Here is a 19,778-nt window from a genome sequence, read left to right as displayed (position 1 = left end):
GAATCAATAAATGAATGAAGATATAGCCAAATAAACACATAATTACACGTAGTGCTAAATGCTATGAAAAAAAAATGCCAGTCCTATGAGAGGTTTTAACGGGACTAAATTTAGTTTGAGGATCAGAGAATACTACAAATTATAAGTATTATTTTAACTGTCCCCATTCTAAAATCTCCTTGATATAATAGTTGTGACCGGCTAAGAAAGAAGAAAATGTTATCTACACGGAATATCCTTTTTGAGATGATAATATTCTCCCAGCAATGAAATGTAATTGAAAACTGGGGCTGCATTTGACTTCAATTCTGTTGAATTTATGAGCCCAAAATCTCCCCTCATTCCCCAAAATAAACACAAGCAATTGGTCTACCTGGGGCTTGTGATAATATACCCACAATACCTTGGCAGTCTCTGCACCTTAGTTTTATAGGCAGGAGTGAGACTTCTGCTGGTCTTGGGTTTTCATTTTTCTCTGTGTCTCTCTTTTTCTCTGTTGCAGGAACAATGGGTAACCAAATGAGTGTTCCCCAAAGAGTCGAGGACCAAGAGAACGACTCGGAAGCGGACACTCACAAGGTGGTGTAGTTATGGTCACTGGGTTATTAGCTACTAGTTGGGAGAGTCGGGGGTAACAGCAGAATAAACAGCCTGCCCAGGGCTCATCACAGAGGCGTGATTGATGCTGCTTTTCCCAGGGGTTGTTCGGTTGTATTCAAACCTCCAGAACCCATCAAGGAGCTTGTTAAGAGTGCAGGCCCTTAGGCCCCCCGCTCAAGGCCTGCTGAGTCAGAAATTGCAGGGCTGGGAGCCTATGAAACCTGTCTCCATGGTGATTGGTTCCCCTGGGGCCAATCTGATCTCTGTTCCCAGGTGGGTTTAGACCAGGGGTTCTCAGCTGTGGGTGATTTTGCCTCCCCACCAGGGGACACTTGGCAGTGTTTGGAGATGTTTCTTGGTTGTCACAACTCGGGTAGTGCTACTGGCATCTAGTGGGTAGAGCCAGGGATGCTACTAGACACCCTGCAATGCACAGGACGGCCCCACAGCAGAGAATGATCCAGCCCGAAGTATCAGCAGTGCTGAGGATGAGAAACCCAGTTTTTGATCAGCAGTTTGCAGCCGTGGCTGGACATTAGAATCATCTGGGAAACTTAAAAATAAGTCGTGAGGCTGGAATTGTACCCTAGACCAATGAAATCAGAATCTGTGTGTGGGAACCAGGGCGGCACCTGGATTTTCAAGGCTCCTCAGCTGTTGCGTGTTCAGCCAGCGTGTAGAACTTCTTGTTTGTGAATCCCTCCTTTAGAAGATTGCTCTGGAGGGCTGAGGCCAGGGACACCCAAATCCTTCTCCTTAGACCTTAGATCTACAAGCAGGCAGCAGAGAAGCTACATGTCCACCACCAGTGCTTCTGCAATCAATTCAGTTTAAGATCTAGAGCCCAGTTAGACATGGAGATCATTGTAGGAGGAGGTAATACCTACGAACTGATATTGATCACAGCACAGAGGGAATTCCTGCTCAGAACAGAAGGCTGCAGTCAGAGAAGGTTCTCACACCTGACCACGTATTAGAATCCTTGGGAATGGTGAAAACGCCCGATGCCCAGCACCACCTGAGACCAACTAAAACACAACCTCCGGGTAGGGGCCCTGCCATCAGTAGTTTCCCCAAGATCCCCAGATGATTCCAAGTCTGGGAGCCTCTGGCCTCCAGGACCAGGCAGTGACAAAAATGAGCAAAGCAGGAGGGTGAAGCCCGTTTGCAGACAGCTGGTTCTGACCAACTTCACCCTCAGCACGTTCCCAGAGACTTATTTTTCATGTGAAGCTGGAAAATGGTGTTAATGCAACCTCCTGATTTTTTAAATATTGGCAACTGATTCCAAAATACTTAAAACAAACAAACAAACAAAACTTCTGTGAGCCAAGTAAATCAATTTGCACACCAAGTATTATCCCAGGGATGCCTGTTATGACCTCAGACCCAAATGATCTCATGAGTTTGATATTTCAATTTTATGATCTCTTGGTGGGGTTAATGATAAATTTAGGAACACAGGCTTCTTTTAGTTTTATTTATTTATTTTTGGCCACACCATGTGGCTTGGGGATCTTAATTCCCCGACCAGGGATTGAACCTGGGCCCCGGCAGTGAAAGCACCGAGTCCTGACCACTGGACTGCCAGGGAACTCCCAACACAGGTTTCTTTTAAGCAAAACTGTTACAAAAATATAAAGAAAAGAAACATCTTCCACATCTCCCCAGTAGTTTCCCATCATCAGGAGGTGAGTATTTAGTCTTTTAGGTTTTTTTTCTCTCTTCACTTATTAACATATATTATACTACTAATAGTATTGGCAAAATAAGACACGATATGCAAAGTACTTAGCATATAATCAATATTCAGTTAATGCCAACTATTAGAGGTATAATTTATTTTATTACTAAAATGACATTATATAACATACATTCTTTTTGCAACCTTTTTTCCTTTCCATGTGAGGGTATGTGTATATGTGCGTGTGTATATATATGTACATCTGTGCATACATATATATGTATAATCTTTTTAAACGTCTACAGTAAATAACAGAAGAGAAAAAAATTCAGGGCAGTGTTCTAAAATCGGAAGGGGGTTGTAACAGTGCAGGGGAAGGAGTGGACGCGGAGCAGAAAAATAGCAACAACGAACTTCCTGTATTTGACGAGAGACGCCTGTGCTTGTGTGCAGGACCCTGGAGTGTGGTTAACCTCACAGCATGTCAAGTTCTTGTCCCCTCCCTGGTCACACCAGCACCCCAGTTTGCCTGTGTGTCCCATCTGTACGAGGGTGTCTGTCCTGCTCGTGCTGTGGGGCTCATTGAAAGGAGGTAGAGACCATTCAAAGCTCTTATCAACACAGGAGTCCAGTCCTTGCAGCGGGTTATAGAGTTTCTCTGAGGCGTGATAGAAAACGGGGTAGTTCCTAGAAATGCAGACTTTAATTTTGTGAGGCACCCTTGTGGCCTTGAAGTTCTTCCTTGAGTTTTTCCGACTTTCCCCAAAGACTCGGCTAATACTGCCACATGTTCTGTTCCAGGTGGCATCTGGCGACAAGTGTGGTCAAAATGGGATGCCGGTGATGGTATCCACCCACTCTGTTCAACTCTACCATGAAGGTCAGTGTCACGTGGGGACTGCTCCTCCTGGGGGTTGGGGGGATGGTGAAGGGTCTGCTGATCCCTGTTGATGGTGAAACAAGATGGAAGAGTTGAAGCCACAGACTCACGTGGAAGACACTTGTATTAGTTCCTGGGGCTGCAAACACAGTGTCACGAATCAGGTGGCTTAAGCAACAGAAATGTATTGTCTCACCGTGTTGGGGCCAGAAGTTGGAAATCAAGGTGTGGGCAGGGTTGGTGCCTTCTGAGATTTTGCGGAAGAATCTGTTCCCCTGCCTGTGCCCTGGTTCCTGGTGGCCTCAAGCACTCCTTGGCTTCTACGTGGTGCTCTCCCTGTGTCTTCATAGCATCTTCCTTCTCCGCTCTGTGTCCAAACCTCCCCCTTTTATGAGGACACAGCCCTGTGGGATTGGGCACACCCCCACTGGCCTCATCTTAACTTGGTCCTCTGTAAAGACCCTCTTTCCAAATGAGGTCATAGGAACTGGGGGCTAGGACTTCATCTTCTTAGCAATTCAACTCTTTTTTGTTGTTGTTAATTAATTAATTATTTATTTTAATTTATTTTTGGCTGCATTGGGTCCTCGTTGCTGCACATGGGCTTTTCTCTAGTTGAGGCGAGTGGGGGCCACTTTTGGCAGTGGTGTGCAGTCCTCTCACCACGGCGGCCTCTCCCGTTGCAGAGCACGGGCTCTAGGCTCACGGGCCACGGGCCACGGGCCTAGCAGTTGTGGCCCGTGGGCTCCAGAGCGCAGGCTCAGCAGTTGTGGCACACGGGCCCAGTTGCTTCATGGCATGTGGGATCCACCCGGACCAGGGCTCAAACCCGTGTCTCCTGCATTGGCAGGCGGATTCTCAACCACTGCGCCACCAGGGAAGCTCCTCGGCAATTCAACTCTTAACAGTACTCATCTCTCTTGAGTATGTATGATGCCTGGAAGAGGCCGAGGCTTTACAGCAATGAATTAAAAGCAATACAGTAGAAACACTAAGAGTCTGGCCTCTTCAGAGTCCGACAGACCAAAGTGAAAATCCCTGTCCTGCAACTTACTAGCTGTGTGACCTGGAGCAAGTCGTTTGGCTTTCTAAGCCTCGGTTTTCTCATCTGTAAAGTGGGGATAAGAACACCTAGCTCACAGAATTGCTGAGAGGACTCAAGGAGATCATTCACCAAGCATTTTACATATTACCCAGCACTTAGGAATTCCAAAGAAACAAGTAAAATATAGAAGACAACAGAGGGCAGTATTAAAACTGGACAATGTAACTTACCAATTTGATTTCATTCTGGAGTATAAGGCTATAAATTCAAAGCATCAAAAATGACTGAGTCCTACGATGTGAGGGATATCTATAAATTATATGAGGCAGTATAGCCCAGTGGTTGAGGGTATGAACTCTGGAATCAGACTGCTGGTTTTGCCACCTACCAGCTGTGTGACCTTGAGCCAGTTAATTAACCTCTCTGAACCTCAGCCTCCTTGTCTGTGAAGTGGGATAGTAACAGTACCTACAACACAGATATCAGATATAATACAAGTGTATCTTTCAGTGCCTGGCACATAGTGAGTGCTATGTATGTATTAGCTATCATGATTATATGAGGCTTATGGTTGCTGTCCTTTACATGTAAGTTTCTGGGCTTCAGCTTCATTTCCTGAACAATGAGATGAATCATAGCATTGGTTCCAGAGGCTTTAGAATTTCCTAGTGTAAGAAAAATAACTGCTCTCTGTTTCCCCTCGCTATGCTCTGCTACCCACACCACATCTGACACCAGATGTGTGGGTTTTCCATACAAGTGATTCTGTGACACCAGCTGGGTGTCCCACAATTCAGTTCGGTTCTGACACCATCAACCCAGAGTTAGCAGCAGCTCCCACAGGTAAAGGGCTCACTCCCACAAGACTACCTCCCACTTCAGTTGCCAATGGCAAGTGGGGAGTCCCCAGGTCACCCACAACTTCTGTTCCTACTTGGCTACAAATCAGAGGTTCTCACGATCTCCTCCTCGGATTCAGTCATTTGCTAGAATTGCTCACAGAACACAGGAAAACAACGTACTTATTAGATTACCGGTTCATTATAAGAGGATGCAACTCAGCAATGGCCAGATGGAAGAGATGCGTAGGGGAAGGTATGGGGGAGGGGATCCTGGGGGCAGTGGATGGGGCAGTGGATCTTCCATGCCCTCTCTGGACAAGCCACCCTCCCAGCACCTCCCCGTGGTCACCAACCCAGAAGCTCTCTGAACCCTGTTCTTTAGGAACATTTGTGGAGGCTTTATTATGTAGGCATGCTTGATTAAATCATTGACCATTGATGGTGGAACTCAATATCCAGCTACTCTCCCCTCCCTGGAGATGGGGGGCGGTGAGGCTGAAAGCCCCAGCCCTCTAATCACATGACTTGTTCCCCTGGCAACCGGGGCCCCCATCCTTAGGGGCTTTTCCAAAGTCACCTCAATAACATAAACTCAGATGTGGTTAAAAGGGGCTGGCTTGTTATGAATGATAAAAGTCTTCTTCATGGCTCTTAAAGTTAAGTTTTAGGAGCTCTGTGCCAGGAACAGAGATGAAGGCCAAATATAGATTTATTTTTTAATTTATTTTTTGGCCACGCTGCACTGCTTGTGGGATCTTAGTTCCTCGACTAGGGATCAAACCCATGCCCCCTGCAGTGGAAGCGTAGAGTCTTAACCACTGGACATCCAGGGGAGTCCTGTATTTCTTAATACATTATACCCCCAGGTTGCTTGTTAAAAACTTAGATGCCCAGGTCCCAGCCCATAGCCTCTGTCTAGACTACCCTAAGGTTGAGGCCTGGGGATCTGAACTGTTGAAAGCTTTCTAGAAGATTCTGACGCATAGCCAGGATTGGCAACCACAGGATGAGATCATGTCACAAGTCTCTTCCTGCCTTTCAACCTTGGGAGTCAAGCTTCTACTTTGATGTGCACAAAATGGATTGTACTGACAGCAGCGGCCTTTGATGAGAACAGTGTAAAGCTGGCTGTTGAGATGCACAGACTTTGAAATGAGAATCATATTGTTTTTATAATTTGCAAACTGTAGGTGTTCTCAAAAAATTGAGAGGCACTGAGAATATAATATGCCCTACAGAAATGGTTTTCTTTATCATCATTTTATCTGTATTATTACTGTTGTTGTTGTTTTTATGCCCCTATTTAATATGGGGCACAAGGGCAAGGAGTGTGTAGGAAGGGCATAGGAACAAACTTGAAAATTGAAAAAGTCTTTCTCTCTCTTTCTGTCTCTCTCTTTCTCTGCCCCTCCCTCCCTTTTTTTCTCCCTCCTTCCCTCCTTTCCTCCCTGCTCCCAACATTTATTTTTATAGAAGAGGCAGTCTTCCTGGAAAGAGGAAAATAAGTAACAGAAATATAGGGTAACAGTCTGGGACAGTGTATTGCTGTGTGGATACCTACACACAAGGGAAAAGAGAATCTGGTTTGAGTGAGTCGTAGGTTGGTTGCACGTAGCTCTCATACCCTGCAGCCTTGCATCAGCACCGGCTTGAGAATCTGTAAAGGGTTTAAGTTAATCCTCTGAAGTCAAAAACTCTGCCTACGTTCACTGACAACCCAGGTCTCTGCAACTCACTTTGGAATGATTATCTCATTTAATGAGGAAGGCAGCTTATCATCCTCATGCTCTTTCCCCTAGGTTATTATAATTGTCGATGCAGTTTTTAAAGGGGTATGAAAGTGGGATTCTGGGTGACTTTTTTTGTCCTTTGGACAGAATTTTCTGACTGGGTCTTTTGATGCACATTTGTGTTCATCTCTCTTGCTGTTTGCACATATGTATGCACATAGAGAAAAGTCACCAGAAAAATAGCTAAGTGGGATGCTGGGTGACTGTTTTCCTTCTTTCCATCTATACTTTTTCCTGTTATAATTAAAACTGTTCATTGCCATGCGGGAATGTTTTCTGTGAAGACTTATTGAGAAGCAGTGATGGCACAGTGGCTGAGCACACAGCCTAGGGAGTCAGGATCCTAAATTCAATTTGTGGCTCTGCTGTGTGACCTTAGGCAAGTTGCTCAGCCTCTCTGTTCTCACATCTGTAAAATGGGAATCATAATAGCAGTAGGCCAGAGCTTCGAAGATCACTGGGAAGCTTAAAGGAGTTGATAGACCTACAATATTTGGAAGAGTGCCTGGCACGTGGTCAACATGTGAGGAAAGTTTATTTTTCTGTGTTGGATTTAATGTTAATAAAGGCTGTCATTACAGTTTGAAGTTAACTGTATTAGCCCTGTCTAGCATAGCACTTAGAAATTTAAAATCTGACCTTAAAATTTGCTTTTCCTACATCCCTTATTCTTTTTCAACGTTTTACTTATTTGTCTTCCAGAGACACTGTGGGAGAGAGCAATCAGGCAAAACACCTCTTTTAAAGTGATTCATGAAGTTACATTCTGTTTCTTCATAGAAATAAATTTATTTCGCACAGTATTTTTTCTTGGGAAGGGCAAGAGACCAGGGGATTGTGATATCAAACAAACATTAATTAGTACAGCTCATGTGAATGAGGGCTTTCTCTCCAAAGCTTAGCATTATAATTCATCTTCAATAACAGTATCTTAGAAAATCAAAATGTCTCATTTTTATTGCCACATTATATTTCTAGCTTAATTTGCCAATTTCAGATGCCATTTGAAAGTCGTGTGTCAGAGAAAGCTGGTAATGATGCCAAAGCCTCGCACAGCGTGATTTACCTGCAGTGCCACAGAGAGCAACACGTTGTCTTGCAACTTCGGGTTAGAGGCTAACGTGTTTGCTCTACCAAAACGTGATTGTTTAAATTCATATATTCGGTTTCTCCCTTTCTTTTTCCAGTACATGTTGATTTGAATTCCAGAGTAGCTGGGGAAGTACTTCCAGCAGAGCAAAATGTCCATTGGTAGAGTGGTCGCATCAGTTAGGGCAGACACACACAGTCCTCAGCAAAAATAGGAATGAGGTACCACCAAATACAGCACCGTGAGGGATCTCAAAACTATCCTGCCAAGAAAAGGAGGCCAGATGGCCACATCTGAATCTCCTGAACCTGTGAATATGTTACCTTGCTTGTCAAAAGCAGGTTTTGCAGAGGTAATTAAATTAAGGATCTTGAGATGGGGAGCTGATCCTGGATTATCCAGGCGGGCCTAGTGTAACCACAGGGTCCTTATAAGAGGCAGTGTTACCAGGTTGGTCGTATGGATCACCACTTAGGCCCTAGCCAGGCTGAAGCCCCCTGCCTTGGTGGGGAAGGTGCTTTTCCTGTTCGGATTCGCACAGCCAATGACGAAACTGACGCTGAGGCTGAAACAGCACAAGCTTTATTCCATGGCCAGAGAACGGAGAAGCGGGGACTTAGTTCGAAAATCAACTTCTCAACCCGCCTTGGTCTGAGACACCGTATATATATAGGAGGGTCGAGGCAAAAGGGAGGGAATTGAATAAAGAGAGGGAGAAATGTACATGACTTCTCTGAGAATAGGGGTGTGGTATGCTCAGTACTGGAACAACACCCCTTTTCAGTCCTTGTATGCCCTCCTCCGGCTGTTGCCATGGCAACTGTCAACAGTCACGGTGCTGGCGGGTGTCATTTAGCTGCTAATGTATTACAGTGAGCATATAATGAAGTTCACGGTCTGCTGGAGGTTGGGGCTTCTGCCATCTTGGCCCTTGCTGATTCGAACCAGTTCTGGTGGGCTCTTGTTTTTCTCTTCTGGTGGTCTCCTGTAAAATACGATAACACTTCTCTGCAGCTTATATCCCCTCAAGCAAGGCGGAGGATTAGAGCTCAAGAGTAACAGCCATGGTAACAGGAGGCAGGAGGACCAGAGTCAGAGAAAGAGATGTAATGTTGGAGTGGATGTCACAGAGAGAGAGACTTGAAGATGCTCCATTGCTGGCCTTGAATATGGAGGAATGGGCCATGAGGCAAGGAATGTGGATTACCAAACCAAACTTGGGTCCACTCGCCCCATGCACAGCAAAGCCAATATACTGACACTGGATTGTGGTGAAGGAAAGTACAGTGTTTATTGCAAGGCACCCAGCATGGAGAATGGGCAGCTTAGGCTCAAAAGACTTGAACTCTCCCCTGGCTTTTGGGGAAGGGTTTTTAAAAGCAAGCTGAGGGAGAGGGTTGCAGGCTGCCTGATCAGCTCGTGGACGTTCTTCTGATCGGTTGGTGGTGAGGTAACTGGGAGGTATTTCAGAAATTTCAGTCATCAACCTTCTGGTTCTAACTGGTCTGGGGTCTCCGTGCTGGTGGTCATCATGTAGTTAACTTCCTCCACCTGTGGGGTTTTTAGTATCTGCAAACCAACTCAAGGATATGGCTCAGGATATTATCTGTAGCCCTTGAAGAGGAACTAAAGGTCTGGACTTTGTTTTGTGGCTAAACTATAATTCTTTTGTCTTGCTTGACTGTTTTCCTTTGTTTCTGCATTTTCTCATTTCTGTGATTAAATTTGCTCTTGGGAACTTGGGGAAGGCCTAGGAGGCTAAAGGTTTTCTATAAACAAGAGGCGGGGGACACAGAGGTCTGTCCCCTAGAAGGTCCTGTAGGGTCCTGCTCGATTTCAGAGCAAGGAAGCAGATTCTCCCCTCAAGCTTCCAGGAGTTGACCCATTTTTGATGTCTGACCTTTAGAACTGTAAGATATTTCGTGTTGTTTTAAGGCACAAAAATTATGGTAATTTGTTACAGCAGCAAAAGGAAACTAATATGAGCACACTGAAGCTTCCGAGGCTCACAGACCAGGTCCTGGCTCTGCCGCTCGCTAGCTTTGTAACCTTGGCAAGAAATGTGTACTCTCAGAGACTCATCTAGAAAATGGGAAGAATAATAATATTAACTGTGTAGGGTGGCTCCAAGAACAGTGGCTGGCACAGGGTAAATGTGACGAAATAAAAAGACAGGGAAATCTACAAGCAGAGTCCACTGTCATGAGTGGCCCTTATCATTGGCCTTTCCCCTGTTGTATCACCTGCCCAGACTTTCCCACCTGTGTATTTATGCCTAAAACCTCACCAGTTTTTAGGGAAATAAAAATGCCTCATTTTTCTCCTTCTTTGATTCCTTCTATCAAATTTATCACATTAGTTCCCCCTTTTAAAAAAATTGTTCAGTTCTCACTGCTGATGAATGGTGGAGACTAAGGCATGATTTATCTGCCAGAAAACGCCATTTTTCAGAAACAGAGGACCGTCTCTGTTTCACCTGGGTAAGAAGTTTCTAAAAAATTAATCTTTCCCTTTTTTGTTCCTAGTTGATTTTTTCTAAAAAGAATTGCCTGATTTTGCTTTTTTTAAAAGAAGAATTGGAATCATCTCACTGGATTGAAAATCCTTGAGTAAACAGTGCTCCTGCCGATGCTGTAACGTGATGAATGAGAGGAAAAGAATATGCCAATCATGATGCCTGGGCAAAGTGTGATGGGAGACCCGGTGCCAAAACTCATAGCTACCTGATAGAGAGAAAGACGTGGGACCAGCCTCACTGGTTGGGAAGGGAGCAAACACACGTGTCCTCTTAGCATCCTCTATCTCCCCACAATTGGCCGGCTTTTTTAATGTTTCACCCACTTGAGTAAAAATTCCTGAGAACAGAGTATTTCCTTTGTTGTTGCAATAATCCCAAAGTTAACACAGGCTCTGAGATACACAAAGGACTTGGAAATGACTGATGAACAAATGAACGGTGGCACATCAGACCAGTGGCAGCAGAGCAAGAAAATGCGGCTGAAGAGAGAGTTGTAGATCCGGATGTATCTGCTGCAATAATACAGCCCTAAGTAAATAGCACTTTTAATTATAACGAGAAGCCTGGGGGTTGGCAGTTCCAAGCTCGGTGCAGCATCTTGACGGCATTATCAAGACACCAAATAAGTGTGCCAGTTATGTACTGTGGCTCACAAGATGCCACAGACCCACACATCACATCCTCACATGACGGGACCCAAAAGCCAGAAGGGAAAAGCCACGATTTGCTACTCTTTTTTCTCCTTTTATTAGAAAAGAAAGGAAGGTCCTTCCTAGAAGCCCCTGCCTCAAGTAGGCATCCACTTATATCTCATTGGCCAGAGTGAGGTCACATGACCACCACTAGCTGCAGGGGATCCTGGGAAGTCAGGTACTTCTCTGGGCAGCAAGCAAAGAAAACGGGTTGGAGTGGATTGGCCACTGGACAGGCAGTCCCCAGTGTCTGCCAGTGTTTTGATTTCAAAGAATTACAATTGAGCAACCGAAAGTAGCCACATATGTTTACTCAGGCCTTTCAAAAGTCATTAAAGGGATCTAGCTCATTTCCTGAACGCCCGTTTTCTCTCTCCTTCCACCATCTTGCTGTATATATCTCACTCAATAAATAAGCTCCTTATCTTCAGTCCTCCACCCTGCAACCCTGCTAGACATGCCACCCACACAGGCACTTCCTCTGGGTTGCACTGCGACAGCTCTCTACTTAAAGTGGTTACAGAGAATCCTGAAAGCGCTCTGCCAGGTGGCCTGACAGCTCCTGGCTCCTCTGTCCTCGGAAGTATGCAGAAGTCCCTGTGAAATCTAATACTTCTCAACCTCTTAGTGCTTCTTCTCATCAAAAATTCTAGTGGAGGGCTTCCCTGGTGGCGCAGTGGTTGAGAGTCCGCCTGCCGATGAAGGGGACGTGGGTTCGTGCCCCGGTCCAGGAAGATCCCACATGCCGCGGAGCGGCTGGGCCCGTGAGCCATGGCCACTGAGCCTGCGCATCCGGAGCCTGTGCTCCGCAACGGGAGAGGCCACAGCAGTGAGAGACCCGCGTACCGAAAAAAAAAAAAAATTCTAGTGGAGAATTTCTGTCTGGTACATGTAGCCTCCCTGTTACTCTGTTGTGATAGACAGTCTCCAAAATTGCACATCCCTCCCCTCCCCCCAATAATCAAGGCTTCCCAGTATTCACACCCCTGTAGTCTTCTCCCTTGGTATCTGAGATGACCCTGTAGAACCAATAATATGTAATGGAAGGGATGATGCATGACTTCCTAGCCTAAGTCTTAAGAAGTCTTCCAGCCTCTGCCTTTGTTTTTCAAAGCACTAGCTCTGGGGAAAGCTAACCACCATGTCAGAGCGACTCAGACTGCCATGGTGGAAGGGAGCCCAAGCTAGTCACATGAAGAAGCCATGTGACAAGCAAGAAATGCTCAGCTAGTCCCCAGATGTTCCGGCCATCCCAGGCCGGGACAGATCCTTGAGCTCCACAGACGTGTGCAAATCCCTTCCATTCAACTGGTACATCTTTAATTCATTGTTTTGTAACAGCTACAAGGTATTTTAAGGTGTGGATGTACTGTAATTCATTCAGCCATTACCCTGATGTTGGGCTTTTTTTTTTCTATTTTTCTCTACTCTGAGCAATGTTGCAATAAACATTCTTGTACATGTTTTTTATTCTTTGTATTTTAGATAATTCTTCAGGAGGGAAGCCGTGTAATGCAGGCACGTGTTGTTTTATTGAGCTTCACTTGATTGTGCTTTGCAGATATTGCATTTTTTGCAAATTGAAGGTTTGTGGCAACTCCGTGTTGAGCCGGTCTATGGAGGCCATTTTTCCAACAGCATTTGCTCACTGCATGTCTCTGTATCACATTTTGGTAATTCTCACAATACTGCAAACTCTTTATGGTGATCTGTGATCTTTGGTGTTACTATTGTAATTGTTTTGGGGTGCTGCAAACCTCGCCCATGTAAGACAGTGAGCTTAATCAATAAGTGTCGTGTGTTCTGTCTGCTCCACCGACCAGCTGTTTCCCCATCTCTCTCCCTGTCCTCAGGCCTCCCTTTTCCCTGAGACACACCAACTGTTGAAATTAGGACAATTAATAACACTATGGTGGCCTCTAAGTGTTCAAGTGAAAGGAAGAGTCACACATCTCTCACTTTAAATCAAACGCTAGAAATGAATAAGCATAGTGAGGAAGGCGTGTTGAAAGACAAGACAAACCGAAAGCTTGTGCCAAATTGTTAGCCAAGTTGTGAATGCAAAGGAGAAGTTCTTGAAGGAAATGAAAAGTGCTATTGCAGCGAGCACATGAATGGTAAGATAGTAAAACAGCCTTATTGCTGACATGGAGAAAGTTTTAGTGGTCTGGATAGAAGGTCAAATCAGTCACAACGTTAGCTTGAGCAAAAAAAAAAAAACACCCTAATCCAGAGAAAGCCTTCACTCTCTTCAGTTCTATGAAGCCTGAAAGAAGTGAGGAAACTGCAGAAGAAAAGTTTGAAGCCAGCAGAGGTTGGTTCATGAGGTTTAGGGAAAGAAGCCGTCTCCATAACAGAAAGTACAGGGTGAAGCAGCAAGTGCTGATGGAGAAGCTGCAGCAAGTTATCCAGAAGATCTAGCTCAGATAATTAGTGAAGGTGACACTAAACAACAGATTTTCAGTGTAGAGGAAACAGCTTTCTATTGGAAGAAGATGCCATTTAGGACGTGCATAGCTAGAGAGGAGAAGTCAATGCCCGGCTTCAAAGTTTCAAAGGGCAGGCTGACTCTTGTTAGGGATTAATGCAGCTGGTGACATTAAGTCGATGCCAGTGTTCAGTTACAGTTCTGAAAATCCTAGGGCCCTTAAGGGCTAACTCTGCTCTGCCCGTGCTCCATACGTGGAAGAGCAAAGCCTGGATGACAGCACGTCTATTTACAACATGATTTACTGAATTTTTTTTTTTTTTTTTTTGTGGTACACGGGCCTCTCACTGTTGTGGCCTCTCCTGCCGGGGAACACAGGCTCCGGACGCGCAGGCTCGGCGGCCATGGCTCACGGGCCAAACTTCATGGCTGTCTTATTTTAACACATTGCCACGGCCTCCCAACCTTCAGCAACCATCACCCTGATCAGTCAGCAGTATCCACTTCGAGGAAAGACCCTCCACCAGCAAAAAGCGTACGACTCTCGGAAGGCTCAGATGATGCTTAGCATTTTTAGCAATCGAGTATTTTTAAATTAAGGTATGCACTTTTTTTAGACCTAGTGCTACTGCACACTTAATAGACTACAGTATAGTGTAAACATAACTTTGATATGCACTGAGAAACCAGAAACTTTGTGTGACTCACTTTATTGCAGTATTTATTTTATTGCTGTGATCTGGTGCCAAACCAAATCTCCAGGGTCTGCCTGTACAATGGTTAGACAGGTGCTTTTGGACAAACCACTTGTGTCTGAGGCCTCACCCCACCTCTCAGCAGCTGTGTGAGGATAAACAAGAGACTTTGTGACCTGATGGTAGAGAAAATGAGATAGTGCTTGCAAACCCCTTTACTTGGTGCCTGGAACAATAAATGATGGCCATTATACTTATATAGACTCCTGAAAATAGTGGTTCCCAAACTTGAATGCACATTAGAATCTGCTGGGGAATTTTTAAATCCTCATACCCAGGCCTCACCTGGAATAATACAATCAGAAGCCCTGGAGTGTAGGGCCCGGGCATGTCTTTTTTCAAGTTTCCCTGGGCTAAGTATTTTTAAAGTTCCTCGTGTTCTGCCAGCGTTGAAAACCCTTTGAAACACACTCCAATAGAAAATTCCTTATTCACATTTTTCAAAAGTGAAACATTGGCATCTCTGTTTTAATTTGTTTGGGAACATTTTTGTCCCTGCCATGGCTGACGCCGGGGGCACAGCTTTCCGTTCCAGGGCGCAGACCGTCTGGGTGCATTAACTTCCACGCAGCTGTCAAGTAACACACAGCCTGCTCTTTGCCTCTCTGGACCAAGAAGACAACCAGCACACTCCTCTCTAAAGATAGAAGCATGCACACGGTTCCTGCAGCTTGAGCGATATGAACCTGTCCCTCTCTTAAAGGGAAGACCAAGAGAGCCAGGGAGAGACCAAGGGAAAACATAAAAAAACGGCAAGAAGAGAAACAGTATCGTCCTGTGACAACTGCACATCATCTCATTTCTCCGGGGCGCATTTTCATCAGATCTGGAAATGGAATAAACACACCCGCTTGCCAACAACTTTTCAGTTAACAAAAATAAAAATAATAAATCACTTAGACCAAATAAAAGGTAAGGTGCCCTCCAGATTGCTAGAAGTTTAACAATTGAAACAGCACATTAGTGGGTGAGATCTGATATATGCAAACATACCTCAAAGACCAAATACTTCTGGGAATGAGAGCAGGAAGACATAAGCGGAGTCTGGCTCCATTTGTCAGTACAGAAGCTGGGATGTGTATCAGTGATTCTCAGAGTGGTCCCTGGACCAGCATCATCCCGTCACCTCAAACTAGTTAGACCTGCAGCCCAGTTCAGACCTCCAGAATCCAATGCTGTGGGTGGGGCTGGCCCTCTGTTCTCACAAGCCTTCCTGGAGATTCTGACACTCCCCCAGAAGCAAGGACCACTGCAGCTGAGAACTGGCACGAGATGTGGAGGCTGCAGGAAACTGGAAACTCTCCCTGTGTCAGCCCTCGGCCCGGCTGCCCTGTGAGAATCCCTCAGCAGACAAGAGGATATTTCAGTGAAAGCCCCATTTTAGGATTTGCAAATGAAATTCCCCAATTCAGAAACATCTAAACATTCTGCTGGCCCAGCGCCAAGCTGTCAGTGGATCTCATATTTGCCAACCTCTGATTCTGTAAAGTTTTTCTCCCTAAAGCGCATCTCTCAGCAAAGCCTTTTTAAATCATCATCATTGTCATCAGGTTATCCCAGCCTGAAACAATTAAACATTTAAATCCTACAGCCAACTCCCAGCGTGCTGGCTTGACCTCTCGGCTCACTGGGCATCCTGCCCATGATGATGGGATCCCATGTGAGTTTCCCACAGGGAGGGACCAAGTGGGTGGGAGGTCGCCTGTGACCCGTCCCCTTTGCAGCTGTCCTGTCTTAAACCAAGAAGCTGCCTGTGGTTAATTCACAAGTCCTTTTTAGAATGACCTTGGGAGGTACAGGGATTCCAGGTGACTTAAAAAGTTTGAGTTTCTGAGTTTGCTGAGCAAAGGGTCAGACTCTGGAATATGGAGGTGCCCCAGAGGTCATGCCCCTCACTCCAGGATGCAGGACCCACTTGGCCTGGCAACTCCTCCAATCAGAGCTGCACCTTGTCGCTTGCAGAGCCTGCCATCACCGCTGGGCAGCCCCAGGCAGACCGGAAACAGGTCACACATTCCTCCAGTTGGCTTTAAATCCCACCTCTCTTTTCTAGACCTCACCTTTCCCTTTATTTTTTCTTTTCATTACTTTACATTTTTAAGTGACCTGGGGGGTATACCTAGCAAACATTCTCAACAGTTTACATAATAAGATAGGACAGGGAACACCTTCCCATCCCCAATTCTGATCACTCCCCAACCTCCATCCCCAAATTTCCTTTCTTAGAGGCCGGAGCTCTTTACAGTTTCTTGTGGCCCGAGGTATTCCACGTGTGTATATTTTTAAATCCTCCCCTCTACCTCTTGACACCATTAAAAAAACGAACGGGAACATACTATACAGACCATCGAACATGGCTGTTTTTCACTTACCGTATGTCTTGGAGAATGTTAATGCCTGTGGAGCAGTTCACTGTGTGGACAAATGATCATTTATTTAACCAGGTCCCTATTGCTAAGCCATTAGGGTGTTTTACTATTTTGCCACCACAGCAATAGTCCAGCAGATGATGTGTATCTGTTACATGTGTCTCTGTGGCTCTGTGCAATTGTATTTATAGGGTAGCATTCCAGAAGTAGAAATCAGAGCTCCCAGAGTTTGTGAATTTTTAAATATTGATATATATTCCTGAATTATCCTCCAGAGAGACAGCCAGATTACACCTCCACCCGCAAGAGATGCGGGCATTCTTCCTCATCCTTTCTCCGCTGCCGGTTACTGCATGTTTCCCGTTTTACCAAGTTGATAGGAGGAGAGCTAAGTCTCACAATTTTATTTTGCTTACATTTTACTACTCATCAGGTTGCACATCTTTTCATTGGCTTAAAAGCCAACCCTCTGTCTTTTCTGTGGACTCCCTGCTCACGTTTCGTGTTGAGCCATCCCCTGCTGTGCTGGTGTTTATATAATGTCTTCATTTTCAAAATTGAGATATAATTCATACACCATAAAATTCACGCTTTTCAAGCGTACAGCGTAGTGCTTTCTAGTGTATTCACGAGGTAGTGCGACCATCGCCACGACCTGATTCCAGAACATTTTCATCACCTCACAAAGAAGTTCCTTGAGCAGTTCATCTCTCGTTCTCCTCCCCAAGCCCCTGGCAACCACTAATCTGCTTTCTGTCTCTGTGGATTTGCCTATTCCGGACATTTTATATAAAGAGAATCATACAATATGTGGCTTTTTGTGTTTGGATTCTTTCACTTAGCATGATGTTTTCAGTGTTCCCCCATGTTGTAGCAGGTAGCAGCACGTCATTGTTCTATATGGCTAAGTAATACTCCACTGTATGGATATGCCACATTTTGTTTATCCAGTCATCAGCTGATGGACATTTGAGTTGTATGCCAGTTTTTGCGTGAACATATGTTTTCATTCTCTTGGTTATGTACCTAGGAAGGGAATTACTGGGTCATGTAGCAACTTGATGTCTAACTTTTTAAGGAACTGCAAAGCAGTCGCACCATTTTACATCCCAGCAGGAATGTATGGGGGTTTCGATTTCTCCACATTCTCCTCAACACTGGTCATTGCCTGTCTTTTTGATTATGGCCATCCTAGTGGGTGTGAAGTGGTAACATATTGTGGTTTCGATTGCCTTTCCCTAATGACTGATGATGTTGAGCATCTTTTTATGCGCTCATTGATCATTTGTATCTCTACTCTGCAGAATATAATGTCTTCTGTTTTTTTATAAATTTATTTTATTTTATTTTATATTTGGCCACGTTGGGTCTTCGTTGCTGCACGCGGGTTTTTCTCTGGTTCGGCGAGCGGGGGCTACTCTTCGTTGCAGTGCGTGGGCTTCTCATTGTGGTGGCTTCTCTTGTTGGGAGCACGGGCTCTAGGCATGTGGGCTTCAGTAGTTGCAGCACGCAAGCTCAGTAGTTGTGGCTCACGGGCTCTAGAGCGCAGGCTCGGTAGTTGTGGTGCACAGGCTTAGTTGCTCTGCAGCATGTGGGATCTTCCAGGATCAGGGCTTGAACCCATGTCTCCTGCATTGGCAGGCGGGTTCTTAACCACTGCGCCACCAGGGAAGCCCTATAATGTCTTCTTGATTTGGCTCTTTTCCGCATCCTTCTCCTCTAGCCCCTTGTTTCATATGACTTTCTGGCTAGATACTCTTAGTGCCCTGGGGCCCCAAGCTAATAACTGTCACTTTTTAGCCATGTTCTTTGTGGCCTGAATTCAACCTACCCCCACCTAGCATCTCCAAAGCTTACCCTTTGTATCCTAAGAGCTGAGGGCACTAATAGAATGTTATATGATTTTCCTGTTGATTTTTTTTTCCATTTAAAAGCTGTTTAATATTGTAAATATATGTGATGAGTGTTCCTGCTGCTTTGCATCACTGCTACCCTTGGGGGTGGGAGCCACTCATCACGTTGCTGCTGGAAATGTGAATCTCTAGAGCCTCTTTTGGGGAAGTAATCTGGCGGTGTCTCTTTTAGAAGTTAAATGCACATTACTTTGGGTGCAGCAGTTCTACATCTGTACCTCTATTCCATAGAAATAAAGTACTATTTTAGGATTTTTGAATATGGAAGTTTTCCCCAATGTTGTTTATAATGGAAATGGAAAAATAAAGGTTTGGAAACTATCAGAATGTTCATTAATTAGGCAATGGCATACATGTCTTTTGGTATATCCATATTAAGGAATATTTTGCAGCTATTGAAAAGAAGATAAGATAGATTTGGATATATTGATTGGGAGGGAGAACTATTGATGTCTTAGTCCATTTGGAATGCTCTAACAAAAATACCATAGACTGGGTGGCTTAAACAATAACCATTTATTTTTCACCATGCTAGAGGCTGAGAAGTCCAAAATCAGGGTGCCAGCAAATTCTTTGTCTGGTGAGGGACAGGTTCCTGGTTCACAGTCAGCCATCTTTTCACTGTCTCCTCACACAGTGGAGGAAGCAAAAGAGCTCTTTAGTGCCTCTGTTCTAAAGGCACTAATGCCATTCATAAAGGCTCCACTCTCATGACCTAATTACCTCCCAAAGCCCCCACCTCCTAATACCATCACAGTGGAGGTTAAGATTCAGCTTATGAACTTTGGGGTGGGGGGTGGGGGGCAGACACAAACATTCAATCCATAACAGTGATATATAAAAGCAATCAAAAACAATATCCAAATACCATATGCTAACACATATATATGGAATCTTAAAAAAAAGGTTCTGATGAACCTAGGGGCAGGACAGGAATAAAGACGCAGACATAGAGAATGGACTTGAGGACACAGGGAGGGGAAAGGGTAAGCTGGGACGAAGTGAGAGGGTGGCATGGACATATATGCACCACCAAATGTAAAATAGATAGCTAGGGGGAAGCAGCCGCATAGCACAGGGAGATCAGCTCGGTGCTTTGTGTCCACCTAGAGCGGTGGGATAAGGAGGGTGGGAGGGAAATGCAAGAGGGAGGGGATATGGGGATATATGTA

At 45.0% G+C, this 19,778-nt stretch overlaps 1 protein-coding gene across 6 annotated transcripts in view; it reads left to right on the top strand.

Moving 5' to 3' along the window:
* Nucleotides 1–502: 502 nt before the first annotated feature.
* The window catches only part of BCAS1 (brain enriched myelin associated protein 1), a 95,058-nt gene continuing 75,782 nt past the window's right edge, over nucleotides 503–19,778 (top strand). For all 6 annotated transcript variants that reach the window (XM_060284136.1, XM_060284135.1, XM_060284134.1 and 3 more), the window contains exons 1-2: nucleotides 503–579; nucleotides 3,086–3,164. In XM_060284136.1, the coding sequence (XP_060140119.1) occupies nucleotides 508–579; nucleotides 3,086–3,164 (151 nt within the window). In that variant the 5' untranslated portion in view covers nucleotides 503–507. The remainder of the gene's footprint in view (nucleotides 580–3,085; nucleotides 3,165–19,778) is intronic.

Source organism: Globicephala melas, chromosome 15 (genome assembly GCF_963455315.2).
Source record: "Globicephala melas chromosome 15, mGloMel1.2, whole genome shotgun sequence".
Taxonomy (NCBI): domain Eukaryota; kingdom Metazoa; phylum Chordata; class Mammalia; order Artiodactyla; family Delphinidae; genus Globicephala; species Globicephala melas.
Note: the sequence above shows the minus strand (reverse complement) of the source record. Positions and strands in the feature narration are given on the sequence as shown.